We start from the raw sequence: 14,606 nt of genomic DNA on the forward strand, positions 1-14,606 counted from the left end.
TCCAAGAAGACCTCAGAAAATGAAAAAATCTCCCATGCTCATGGATTGACAGGACTAATATAGTAAAAATGGCCACATTCCTAAAAACAATCTACAGATTCAAGGAAATCCCCATCAAAATCCCAACTCAGTTCTTCATAGAGGTAGAAAGAACAAATCTATAATTCATCTGGAATAACAAAAAACCCAGGGTAGCTAAAACTTTTCTCAACAGTAAAAGAACTTCTGGTGGAATCAGTATCCCAAACCTCAAGCAGTACTACAGAGCAATAGTATTTAAAACTGCATGGTATTGGTACAGTGCCAGGCAGATAGATCAATGGAATAGGATTGAAACCCAGAAATGAACCCACACACCTATGGTTACTTGATCTTTGACAAAGGAGCTAAAACCATCCAATGGAAAAAAGATAGTCTTTTCAATAAATGGTGCTGGTTCAACTGGTGGCTAGCATGCAAAAGAATGCAAATCAATCATTCTTATCTCCTTGTACAAAGCTCAAGTCCAAGTGGATCAAGGATCTCCACATAAATATCCCAGACACACTGAAACTAACAGAAAAGAAACTGGGGAAGAAGAGCCTTGAGTACAAGGGAACAGGGAAAAACTTCCTGAACAGAACACTAATAGCTTATGCTCTAATGGATAGAGAGAAGAGGACTTATGGAACATATGGGGGTGGGGGGGACTGGGAAAGGGGAAGGCTTCTAGAATGTAAACAAAGAATATAGAAAATAAATTAAAAAAAAATTTAAAGTTTCTGTAAGGCAAAGGATACTGTCAATAGGACAAAATGGCAACCAACAAATTGGGAAAAGATCTTTACCAACCCTACATTCGCAAAGGGATAATTTCCAATATATACAAAGAACTCAAGAAGTTAGACTCCAGAGAGCCAAATAACCCTATTAAAAATGGGGTACAGAGATAAACAAAGAATTTTCACCTGAGGAATATCAAATGGCAAAGAAGCACCTAAAGAAATGTTCAACATCCTTAGTCATCAGGAAAATGCAAATCAAAATAACCCTGAGATTTCACCTCATACCAGTCAGAATGGCTCAGATCAAAACTCAGGAGACAGCTGGTACTGGCAAGGATGTGGAGAAAGAGGAACACTCCTCCACTGCTGGTGGGATTTCAAGCTTGTACAACCAATCTGGAAATCAGTCTAGCGGCTCCTCAGAAAACTGGGCATAATACTACTGGAGGACCCTATTATACCACTCCAGGGCATAAACCCAGAGGATTCTCCAGCATGTAATAAGGACACATGCTCCACTATGTTCACAGCTGCCTTATTTATAATAGCCAGAAGGTGGAAAGAACCCAGATGCCTCTCAACAGAAGAATGGATACAGAAAATGTGGTATATTTATACTATTGATTACTACTCTGCTATAAAAAACAATGAATTCATCAAATTTTTAGGCAAATGGGTGGAACTGGAAAATATCATCCTAAGTGAGGTAACCTAATTACAAAAGAACACACATGGTATGCACCCACTGATAAATAGATATTAGGCCAGAAGCTTGGAATACCCAAGACACAATTCACATATCAAATGATGCCCAAGAAGAAGGAAGAACATAGTATGGATACTCTGGTCGTTCTTAGAAGGGGAACATAACATCCACAGAAGGAGATACGGAGACAAAGTGCAGAGAAGAGTCTGAGGGAAAGACCATCCAGAGACTGCCCCACCTAGTGATCCATCCCATATACAGTTAACAAAACCCAGACACTATTTTCGATGACCACAAGTGCTTGCTGACTGGAGCTGAATATAGCTGTCACCTCGAGGCTCTGCTAGTGCATGAAAAAGACAGAGGGGGACACTTTCAGCCAGCCACTGAATGGAGCACAGGGTCCCCAACAGGGTAGCTAGAGAAAAGACCCAAGGAACTGAAGGGGTTTGCAGTGCCATAGGAGGAGCAATGACACGAGCCACCCAGTACTCCCAGAGCTCCTAGGAAATAAACTGTCAACCAGATAGTACACATGGTGTTACCTATGACTCCAGACGCATAGGCAGCAGAGGATGGCCTTGTTGGATATCAAAGGGAGGAGAAGCCCCTTGGTCCTGGAAAGGCTTGATAGAGCAGTGTAGGGGAATACCAGGACAGGGAAGCAGGAGAGGCATGATTGGGGAACAGCAGGAAGGGAGATGGCTTATGAGATTTCCGGGGGTGGTAGAGCCAGGAAAGGGGAAATCATTTGAAATGTAAATAAAGAATATATCTAATAAAAAAAATAGTGTCATGTAGCATAGGCTCATTTTCAGCTGCTGTCTCTATCTCCTGTTGATTTAATTCTACAGTTTCAAGAGGTAGTGGTTACACAACTATTTTCATTTGCCAAAAATCACACAACGGTGTGCTAAATATGGAACTGACTGTAAATATAAAAATTGTTATATCTAAAAAAGGAGACATGACATATTAAGGGTATAAACATGATCTGCTCTAAAGTATAATATCTTATGCCAAACTGGGAAAACTGGAGTGGATTTAGATTGACAAAAATAGACGTTCTTCAACAAGCTGAAATCATTTCAGAATTCCATTTATAATATAAAAACCTAGTTATGTAAGAAAGCAGTGGTTCTCAAGCATTTCACACAGGTTGTATGTCAGATAACCTTCCTATCAGATATTTATATTTTATGATTCGTTCCAGTACCAAAATTACAGCTGTCAAGTAGCAATGAAAATTTATGGTTGGGGGTCATTACAACATGAGGAACTATATTACAGCATTGCATCATAAAGAAGGTTGAGAACCACTGTCCTAATCATATTCTCTTCGTTATAGACGATTAAGTTCTTACTTAATTCAGACTTGAATTCATTATCAATTTCAACTTTGTTATGCACGCTATGAAATACACAACAGAATGGGTCTTCTGCTTGCTTCTACCCCCTTCCATAGTATAGGAACACTGGCTATTGTGTTGACTCTCAAATATGTAAGGTATCCTCTTGCCTTGTGCATGTACTTGCACCATCTTGTACTTGTCCTGTACTCTCTCTTCCTTGTCTCTGATACATTCTATCCATAGACCTGCATGAAGCAGGTTTTAGTTCAAATATTTTCTATTTAGACATATCTCCCTTTATTTTTGGATCAAAAAAATGTACAACAGTTGTCCACCCCTACATATCCCAATTCTCACACTGTCCATTTACTTTTTGGTGGCATCTCCGGAATCTTGTTTTTGTAATATTTATTTGCTGTTGGTGTGAGGAACCAGGAAAAAACTGAATTTGCAGCATACACATAACTAACTACTTAAAAGCTTTTTTTTGGGGGGGGGGTTGATATATATCACTGCTTACTAGTATTATTTCACAGAGAAAAAAAAAAGTCCCTAATGTAACCGAAATCTCTAAGTGCCATGAGTGTGGAAGTATTGGCTCATGAATTGTAAACAATAGGACATTAATAGCAAAAAAAATTTCTTTACATATAAACGTTATGAATAAATCTGACATGTAAAATCAAATCATGATTTTTAAGAATAAATTATTATTAAATCAAATATTAAATATTACCTCAGGAACCACATCTTCTGAGGCAGAAAAGAAGTAGGTATATACAATTAACTCTGAAGCAGCATCTATGTATTTCTCCTATGATAACATAAAGAGAAAAAGGATATCTTAAATATAAAAGTCACAATTTACTTCCCATTTAATAATTAAAGGTATATAGATACCTTGAAGAATTTCCTACCATGTCAACTTTCAGTGAAAGAAGAAACTGTAACCAGACCAAATACACTGTTGTCAAGGCAAACAATCATTGCAACTAAGTGCTTCTCTCTCCTTCAAAGAGAGTTGATGAATTATAATACAAAGTTGATTCTAGTTTATTAACAGAGATTAGCAATGATGAATAATGATACTAATGGCAGTAAGTAGAAACAGTGCTTTGCTTTAAAAAGGTAATATTTGCACTGCACTTTTCAGTCTTTCACTTGAAGTATTAAAAAGTAATGCAAATTTAAATAATCTGGTCAGTAACATAAGAAATACTAAGGCAGGCAATATTTACCCACATTTTACTTACGTCACTTTCATAATTGCAAATTTAGTACGAGATTAAAGAAAGTGTTTTCATTGTGAAAAATACTTAGATAAACTAAAATATTTTGTTTTAAAGTTTTGGTAAAATCGCGGCTTCACAGCAAAAAAATTACAACATGTCTGTTTATGTGGAAGAAAAAGATACTTTCATACTTTCAAGGGTGATTCTCCACCAATATAAACAAAAAATACACGGTGCCTCTTCCGTACATGGTCGAACATTTGTTGACTTGGAAGAGGCCGAATTAAAGCCCTGTGTGAAAACAAAACAAATGGGTATGAGCTAAAGATAGTGCACAATTCATTCCATTTATGTGACAGTGGCTTATTTAATGTTTTAGCAATGTTTATCTGCATTTAAGTATAGCACCAAACCTACCCAAGTAAAACTTCCGTCTGTGGTGTTTGTGTACTATATAGTAACACTTTATGTAATACCCAAAATTAAATTTGCCAGTTCCAAATACATCTTTTTAACACATCATCAATATTAGTTTTTGATTACTGAGAAACAGAATGATCATCTGCTTACAGTCCTTGGCTAAAAGCAAGACAATTCACCTGAAAATTCTTTCAGTTTCAAAAGCATATTTAAAGAAACAGATCATGAAATAGTATCTCAGGAGTCAACAAAAGTTAATTTTTATATAATATGTGTCAATTTAAATATATTACACTTCTTAAATATCCTACAGAAGTCAAAGCCCTAAGCTTCCAATTTATATTATTATTTTCAGAAAAATAAAGTGGTAACAATAGTTACACTATCACAAAAAGAAAACTATGCTATAAAATTTATTATTGCTATTTTAAAAAGCAAGTGGATAAATTACACTAAAACTTATAAAATAGTTAAGAAATGAATACTTTCTTTTTCAAAATTTAGTATAGATTATCATACTTTCAGTCCACAAAACAAAGTTCAAAACACACAGTTCTTAAGGTCATTGCATCATTTTCCCTAGCCTCTGCTTCAATCCTTCGTAATTAACCAGAAAGTGATGCAACTCTGGAACTGAGTCATGAAATCACCTCTACTCTAAAGGTACTTTCACATCAGGAGAATCTCTTCCTAGGGTTAAGGAAAAAGGTTCTCAATAACTGCCAAATATAAAGTTATCTGAAGTCATGAGGGTCAAGTGCATACCACTGACCTCACTTCAAATAAACTTATTTCAAAATTTACCTATTCACAGAGAAGATGAAAAGACACACAGAATCACAATGAAAAAATACAAGTGAAATTATATGTATAAGCATCACAAACTCTAATAAAGATCATTCCTAATTCTATGCATTTACACATATATTTTGAGGCATCATTTTACACAATAAACCTATCCCATTTTAACCTCAAGCTATTTATTTACCAATATATTTTGTCAAGCTATTAAAGTGCCTAAAACTTCAAACCCAATATAAATTAACTGATCTTGACAAGTATTTTTCAAAAAGATATGGACATATAATAAATATAACTATAAACTCTGATATTCTCTGTATCTGAGCAAGACATAGACATTTCGTATAAAAACTAACATTCAAATCATCAGGAATTGCTGGTGGAAAAAATCTGCTTTCTGATCAGCAATAAGTCAAAGATCTATAGTTCAATGAAGATGGCTCACTGAGTTTTTAGCTATGTCACTTGCTAAACAAATACTGCTAGAATATATTGCAGGTAGCATTAAAAACATGTGATAGTAGGGAAAATTAATTTAGATGCATTAAAATAAATATTTTTAGCACCACAAACTAGGGATGAAATCCCAAGTCTATAAGAACAATAATATTCTGGGCTTTTCTTAAAACTCTGAAATTAGAGAACAAGAAATATAAATTGACATATGGCATCCCAACATAAAAAAAATTCTAAAAATTAAGATTCATGAAGTTAAAAAAAAAAGATTCATGAAGTTGGTAACTGTTTTTTCCTAATTTCATTTTCCATGTTTCTAATTACATATAACAACTATGGTCAATAATACTAAGTAGAAACTTCCACAGGAAACAGCTCATAAGTAAAACTATGCACTGTTCTGAATAATGGGAAACCCTATTGTATAATGGTTTCCCTCAGAGAGGACACAGAAAGCCAGTGAATCATCTCTTTGTTCATTATATGTATGTTGTATATGCAACCTGCACATCTGCAATTCTATAGCCCTTTGAGTTGCCAGACTGATTTATGAAGGAATTGCAGGGTTTGTATGAAAGTAATCCTTACTTTGTCAATGGACCCAAAGTGCAGAAGTTAGTAACACTGGAAATCTAGATACTAAAGAAAGGAAATAAAGTGCCTCCTTTAAGTACAAGGTATTTTGAGAGAAAGAAAGAGTGCATTCATATGATCTGGTACTAGTTAGTTTCAAGCATCCCTGAGAGGAGGGTGAGGTAGGAGCTGAGGATATCCTTTGTAAATAGGACATATATTTATAAATAAATTTATTTACATAATATAAACGTACATATCTAAATTGTATATGTAATAAAAACTCGAAAATTTATTACAATTCATTAGAGAAAAAATTCTAAACAAAATGGTGTTAAACACAAAATTAACATATACTACAAATTATGAAACATCATTATAGAATTTTACTGCATATGCTATATTAACTGTAAATTTTTTGTAATTGCATTTTATATCTAAAATATGTATACCCAATGTGGTCTACTAAATACATTTTCTTTCAAATATTAAAATCTACTTACCCAGACACTCTGTGAGCAAATTCAATTATATCATCTTTAGTCCGCGGTCCTCTGTAGTTATATGCCAAGTCTCCCTTTAATCTTAAAAATTAAAGGTAAGAATTTGAAATTAACTGTCTTCATATTTAGTCTCAATCCCCCTCTCTTAAAATATAAATTTAAAATGTATAAAACACTAAATAAGAGGAAGCTTTAAGAACAGCACACTTGTGTAAAACAAAGTATGCAATTGTCTTTTGAGGAACAGCAACTTAAAATACATATGTAATGGTGTAATTATATTATAATCTAATAAAAATAAAGTTTAGGGGCTGGAGAGATGGCTCTGCGGTTAAGAGTACTGTAACTGTTCTTCCAGAGGATCCTGGTTCAATTCCCAGCACCCACATGGCAGCTCACAACTGTCTGTAACTCCAAGATCTGACAGCTTCACACAGACATACATGCAGTCAAAAATATGCATAAGATAATAATAAATATATATAAAAAATAAAGTTTAAGTTTGTAAAAAAAAAACCAAACAGATGCATATGAAAAGGCTATACTGCATACAACAGGAATACATTTTACTTTGTAGTATAAAGTTACAGTATACATCTTCTGAAAAATGAGTAATTTGCACATGGTGGTGCACGCTTTTAATCCCAGCACTTGGGAGGCAGAGGCAAGCGGTTTTCTAAGTTCGAGGCCAGCCTGGTCTACAAAGTGAGTTCCAGGACAGCCAGGACTACACAGAGAAACCCTGTCTCGAAAAACCAAACACCCAAGAGCTTATATCAGAGTAACTTTAATTATTCTCCAGCCAGTGGAAAACAAAAGGACTAGGAACTAGAGTATTTTAGTGGTGATAAAGCCTCTAATATGCATCATGAATGAGGCATAAAAATAGTTTTCCTAAAACAGATTATATTCCACAAAAGCTGTTAAAGAATAAATTTATATCTAGCCAATTGTACTGATGAAAAGATCTTCACCAATCCTACATCAGATAGAGGGCTAATATCCAATATATATAAAGAACTCAAGAAGTTAGACTCCAGAAAACCAAACAACCCTATTAAAAAATGGGGTATAGAGTTAAACAAAGAATTCTCACCTGAAGAACTTCGGATGGCGGAGAAGCATCTTAAAAAATGCTCAACTTCATTAGACATTAGGGAAATGCAAATCAAAACAACCCTGAGATTTCACCTTACACCAGTCAGAATGGCTGGGATTAAAAATTCAGTAGACAGCAGGTGTTGGCGAGGATGTGGAGAAAGAGGAACACTCCTCCACTGCTGGTGGGGTTGCAAATTGGTACAACCACTCTGGAAATCAGTCTGGCGGTTCCTCTGAAAACTGGGCACCTCATTTCCAGAAGATCCTGCTATACCACTCCTGGGCATATACCCAGAGGATTCCCCAGCATGTAATAAGGATACATGTTCCACTATGTTCATAGCAGCCCTATTTATAATTGCCAGAAGTTGGAAAGAACCCAGGTATCCCTCAACAGAAGAGTGGATGCAAAAAATGTGGTATATATACACAATGGAGTACTATTCAGCCATTAGAAACAATGAATTCATGAAATTCTTAGGCAAATGGATGGAGCTAGAGAACATCATACTAAGTGAGGTAACCCAGACTCAAACGATGAATCATGGTATGCACTCACTAATAAGTGGATATTAGCCTAGAAAACTGGAATACCCAAAACATAATCCACACATCAAATGAGGTACAAGAAGAACGGAGGAGTGGCCCCTTGTTCTGAAAAAACTCAGTGAAGCAGTATGGAGCAAAATCAGAACAGGGAAGTGGGAAGGGTTGGGTGGGAAAACAGGGGGAGGGAAGGGGACTGATGGGACTTTCGGGGAGTGGGGGTCCAGAAAAGGGGAAATCATTTGAAATGCAAATAAATATATCAATAAATTAAAAAAAAAGAGCAATATGGAAAACCAGAACTCCTAATAACAAAGAGAAAGCACCATTAATAACACTGTAATAGAAGAATGACATTTAAAAAAAAAAAAAACCCACAAAGGAAAAATGTCAACAACCACCCCTCCAGAATAATTTATTTACTCAAAATTATAAAATTTGGGGTTTTAAAATATCAGGGAAACGTCAGTTTACTTAAAAAAAAAAACCAAAAGAAAACAAAACACTTTGAAAACAACTGCTTAGCTCCTCACAGTGACAAAATATGGTTAAGGAAATTAAAAAAAAAAAATGCAGCAAAATCATTATAAAACAATTCTCTTTAGAATCACCACACCATTTTTTTCAACCTAATTTCTCTAGTAGACTTGATCAATACCCACAGATTATAATGATCAGCTATCAATTTTCTTCTCTTGATTTTTTTTTAACCAAGCTAGTCTCTTTCTACAAGCATGAAATCTGTTCAGTGTGATTTGCAGTTGCAAAGCAAGCACATACTGGAGTTCCTCAAGAGACCTTTGATAATTAATGAATGTATACCGTATCCTATAAGTGTATGCTACACAGAAAACTCTCAGAATACAATTACTGAATTAGCTGGGTATGACATACTTAAATATGAAGGTGTATAGAGGTGTAGTCTCTCACCTTTGATCATGCACTTGGCTTAAAAACAATGGCTGAACTCAAACCTTCACCCTCCAAAGAAAGTACTAAAATAAATAAAATGTAAGCAGTGTGGACTATTAACAATATAGATCTAAACATGTAACACTTGACTTACAGCTTAATTGTTGGATAACCTCGAACTCCAAACTCTGAAGCAATGCCTTGATAAGAAAAAGAATAAATATTTCTAAGTTCTTTTTAAATTGAGAAAGCTAGGTAACATGAGACTTTTACTTAGAAAAAAAAGTATATTTATATAAACCTGAGTGACTATTTTTTAAAATTAAATAATTAATTTATTATGAGTACACTGTAGCTGCTGTTTTCAGACATACCACAAAAGGGCATCAGAATCCATTACAGTTAGTTGTGAGCCACCATGAGGCTGCTGGGAACTGAACTCAGGACCTCTGGAAGAGCACTCAGTGCTCTTAACTGCTAAGCCATCTCTTCAGACCCAAGTGAATATTTTCAAGTATTTAAATCTCACAAAGTATGACATTTTCTTATAATTACTTAGTAATCTAACATGAATTTTTAGAAAATTTTTTTTGAAATTCAACAAAATTCAGAGTACTTTGTTCACATCATGGTACACATGCTAATTATACTGAGGTAGAATAGTAATAACTGGGTTTAATAATAATTTGATGGTTTAATAATAATAATATTAAGTGCACGAAAACAGCTGGGTGTGTTGGTTCATTCTTGCAACCTAGTACTTGGGACACTGAGGAAGAGAACTGGCATGAATCCTAGAGTGTCACAGAATGTTCCAGGCCAGTCTGAACTACAGAGAAAGAGCCAGTCCCATTTTTGTTTTGTTTCAAAATTTTACTTTTATAAGTAAAAGACAAGGAAACCAATCTTATTGAATACAAAGGAGTTTAGATGTGTCACATCATTCAATCTTCAAAATAGCTAGTAAAAGAAATATCACAAATGTTTACCAATAAAGACAAAGCTTAGGGTCTTTAAAAGTTTTCCCAGTGTCACACACAAAAGCCATTGGCAGTGCCAATCCTGCTTTCTCTGAAGCCATGCTCTTCAAATTGCTATGATACCCCAAATTTCTCTAAGCTTAATTTTTTCTTATTCATTTCCCTTAAGACCACCTAGTAAACATTTAGTTATGGGGACACATAGTTTCTGTCACAACTCAGTTTTGACAACAGAACATGAAAATAGTCTACATAACAGTATATAAAACAGAGAGAAGGGCAGATTTGTCTTATGTGGTACCATGTACCAGTGTCAGATTCATTCAGTTTCTGTGCCCATTCATTAATCACTCATTTTCAACTTTCAATATCTTCTTAATCTTTATATTTTTCTCAATTCATTTTTTAAATGCCTACTTATTGTTGTACCTTTTTCCCTCAGCTTACACTTACAAATTCAACTTTTTTGTAGTTGAATTATCATCAGTCTGGACTCAACTAGGAAAACAATGGCCTGTATGTCTATGTTATGATTAAAATTAAGTTCATGCACTATATTAAAATTTTAATTGCTAATTCATTTAACTCAAAGTATTAAATTATTAAGATAATTTTACATGACAAAACATCTCTTCTACTAACCCTGAAATTGTTATAATTAGAATATCTCCATTATTAGAACAATAAAATCATTAACTATACTCTTACTAGAATACGAAGTAGCATCCATCTTTCCAACTTTAACTGGAGAACCAATACTTTTCATTTCAAGCCCAACTTCATTCCAAATTGGTTCCAGTTTTTTACAATGGCCACACCAGGGTGCATAGAACTACATAAAAAGAAAGAAAACACACTAAAAAGCTGTATCACTGTGAAGAGCGACCAAATATTAATCTGTTTCAGACAAGACAGTTTTAAGAGGCAATATAACAAACTAAAACACATGAATCTAAATAAATACCTCAGAACTAATATTTTAACTTCATTTTAATTGACTATTGATACCTATTTAGAATATAAATATAGTGGGAAATAATTATAATATTATAAAATAGTATCACCCCACCAGGCCTCTATACCAACTCCCAGTGGGTCCCACTCTAGGCAACTCTCACTGTTGCTGCTGAGCAAATCTCTTTCAGTGAGCTCTCACAGCATCCCAGCTGTGTTTCCTCTCCACCATAGACTCTTTAAGCAGAGGGAATCCTGCAACTCCCGCCCTACACGCAAATACCCATTAAAGCATGACTCTTAAATAGTTAACCAAATATATTTATGTATATAAACTCCCAATTACATAATGCTAAATTACAATGATAAAGGTCTTATCCCTATTTTCTAACCTCTCCAAAACATCAGAAATACATCTGAAGCCACCTGTATATCTGCATCTCCCTCTCTGCTCCACTCATGTGGACTTCCTTCCCCCCATCCCCCGTGAACCCCGACTTCCCTGAGCTCCCCCTCCTCTCTCTCTCCTCCAATTACTGGCCTCTCACTGCCTCAAGATGAATGGATAGAAAATATCTTGTGATTGGGTTACCTCACTTGTTTTTAATTGCTGAAATTCTTAGGCAAATGGTTGGAACTGGAAAATATCATCCTAAGTGAGGTAACCCAATCACAAAAGAACACACATGGACTGCAGTCACTGATAAATGGATATTAGCCCAGAAGCTCTAAATACCCAAGACACAATTAACATATCAAATGATTCCCAAGAAGAAGAAAGGAGAGGGCCCTGGTCCTGGAAAGGCTTGATGTAGCAATGTAGGGGAGTACCAGGACAGAGAAGTGGGAGGGGGATGATTGGGGAATGGGCTGAAGGAAGTCCCCTTATGGGACTTAAGGAGGGGGGGAAACCGGGAAAGGTAAAATCATTTGGAATGCAAACAAAGAATGTAGAAAATAAAAAAAAAGAAGAAAAAAGAAAATATCTTGCAACATAGGAACATTGATTCAAAGTCTTTACTTCTGTGCAAATGTGTCCATATTTATATAAGACCACTAAATAAACATGCATGCACTATACCATATGCAACCTTGTTCATGTGTTCTTAGTACAAAAAATTGACAGAGGTAGGTGTGTTGACTGAATTCTACTGTTTTCACTGGCAGGATGTGGGTGATCATTGAGAGATTTGGCACAGGAACAACTCAGATTGATTACAACCATAGCCCTTCACATTTCAGAATCATCAGAGGTTAATTAGGTTCTTGAGTTATATGATAACATAATATTCATGAATTTTCATGAAATGAGGCTTATTTTTAAACTCAGTATTATAGAAATGTTCAAACATAAATACAAAGAAAAAAGTAAGCAGTAGATTCTAAAGCTCTGTCTTCTACTCTTAACAGTCGTTAACTCTGCCATCTTGTTCCATTTTGTGGGTTATACTGTTTTTTTTTTTTTTCTGATACATGTTAAATCAAACCCCCAAATTTAATCTGGCTTAGTATTGGGATGAAAGTGTTTGGTATTACTGTTATATTAATATAATTCAACCTCTTAAAAGAATAAAGAAATGAGTTAAGTTGATACTAAAATCAATATAATCCACTACTTTATTATAAGAAATGGTCTTGGGGGATTTGGCCAGCAACCAACCAATGCAGATGTGGATGCTTGGGGCCAACCACCAGACTGAGCTCAGGGACCCTGGTGGGAAAGCTGATGAAAGGACTGGAGGAGCGGAGGGGAATTGCAACCCCACAGGAAGAACAGTATCAGCTGGCCCGACCACAGTGCTCCCAGGGACTATCCATTAGCCAAGGAATGTACAGGGAGGGTTCCATAGCTTCAGACACATATGTAGCAGAGGATGGCCTTGTCTGACATCAATGGGAGGGGAGGCCCTTGGTCCTGTAGAGGTTTGATACCCCAGCGCTGGGGGATGCTGGAGGAGTGGGGTGGGAGAGGGTAGATGAAGGATCACCCTCACAGAGGCAAAGGGGAGGGAGGAGAGGGCCAATGTGAGATGGGAGGGGGTTGTGGAGGGCTAACAGAGAAGTGGGATATCATCTGAGATGTAAATGAATGGAATTATCAATTTAAAAAAGAAAGAAATGGTCTGAAGAAAGAAGAAAGAAATGATCTGAGCTTCTCACAGAATGACCTTACTTTTAGCATTTCATTAAAAAATAAATTTCAAGCCAGGTGGTGGTGGCACACACCTTTAATCCCAGCACTCTGGGAGGCAGAGGCAGGTGGATTTTTGAGTTCCAGGCCAGCCTGGTCTACAGAGTGAGTTCGAGGACAGCCAGGGCTATACAGAGAAACCCTATCTCGAAAAAACATAAATAAATAGATAGATAGATAGATAGATAGATAGATAGATAGATAAATAAATAAATAAATTTCTTTGTCAAAAACTTGAAAGATCTCTGGGTCATTTAAATATAAAAATCTAAATAGGGGTAGGAAGATGGCTGGTAAAGAGCTTGCCATACTCCTGTAAGGGCTAGAATTTGAATTGCTAAAATACAAGTACCACTCAGTTGGGTCCATGCTACTTAGAGTATATATCTTAGTCCACAGGAGAAGGAGAAAGGGAATTCCCAGGGCACGACATCTAACTGAAGTAGAGAAAGTCTTGATATCCGTCAGTGAAAGAGCCTGTCTCATTTCACACAGGTGGTGAGCAACTGCAGATGATACAATGTCAACCACTGGTCTTCACAGGCACAGATACACACTATGTACACTCACACACACACACACACACGTGAATACACACTTGCAAATGTGAATGCATACATCTACACACTCCACACCCATATACATATAGGAGGAAATACAAGTAGCAATATCTGAGAAAACAGACTGTACTCTCTGCATAAGAGACCAAGCATGATATTTAAATTTACATACTCACATCAACAAGCCAAATGTCATCTTTTCGATTATCTTTAAATCTAAAAAGAAAAAAATCTGACTTTATATTTATGTTCACAAACAATATCCTTGCCAATAGTACATATTATTGCAATTAGTATAATTTACAAACGTACAACTTATCAACACAGAACAAATCTCTAAATAAAAGTTTTATATATAATGTTTACTCAGTGACTGCTAACTCTTATCCTGTCCAGTAAATATTTTAAGAATTAAAATTGAAAAATGACTAAAGAATTGAAAAAGCCCCAACAAAAGAAAGGAGAATTTTGGGGGAAAACCACAAATGTAGTCTGCTTTCTTTATCTGGTACTCCACTCTGAACAAAAGGCTCCTCTATACTGAACAAATACTAG

General features: G+C 35.6%; 1 protein-coding gene across 2 annotated transcripts in view; it reads right to left on the minus strand.

The window, feature by feature from the left end:
• The window catches only part of Tmx3 (thioredoxin related transmembrane protein 3), a 41,966-nt gene that overhangs the window by 23,648 nt on the left and 3,712 nt on the right, over positions 1-14,606 (minus strand). For both annotated transcript variants that reach the window (XM_052155320.1, XM_052155318.1), the window contains exons 3-8: positions 14,228-14,267; positions 11,055-11,178; positions 9,521-9,566; positions 6,808-6,888; positions 4,246-4,345; positions 3,559-3,636 (exon numbers count right to left, since the gene is read on the minus strand). In XM_052155320.1, the coding sequence (XP_052011280.1) occupies positions 3,559-3,636; positions 4,246-4,345; positions 6,808-6,888; positions 9,521-9,566; positions 11,055-11,178; positions 14,228-14,267 (469 nt within the window). The remainder of the gene's footprint in view (positions 1-3,558; positions 3,637-4,245; positions 4,346-6,807; positions 6,889-9,520; positions 9,567-11,054; positions 11,179-14,227; positions 14,268-14,606) is intronic.

Source organism: Apodemus sylvaticus, chromosome 13 (genome assembly GCF_947179515.1).
Source record: "Apodemus sylvaticus chromosome 13, mApoSyl1.1, whole genome shotgun sequence".
Taxonomy (NCBI): Eukaryota; Metazoa; Chordata; class Mammalia; order Rodentia; family Muridae; genus Apodemus; species Apodemus sylvaticus.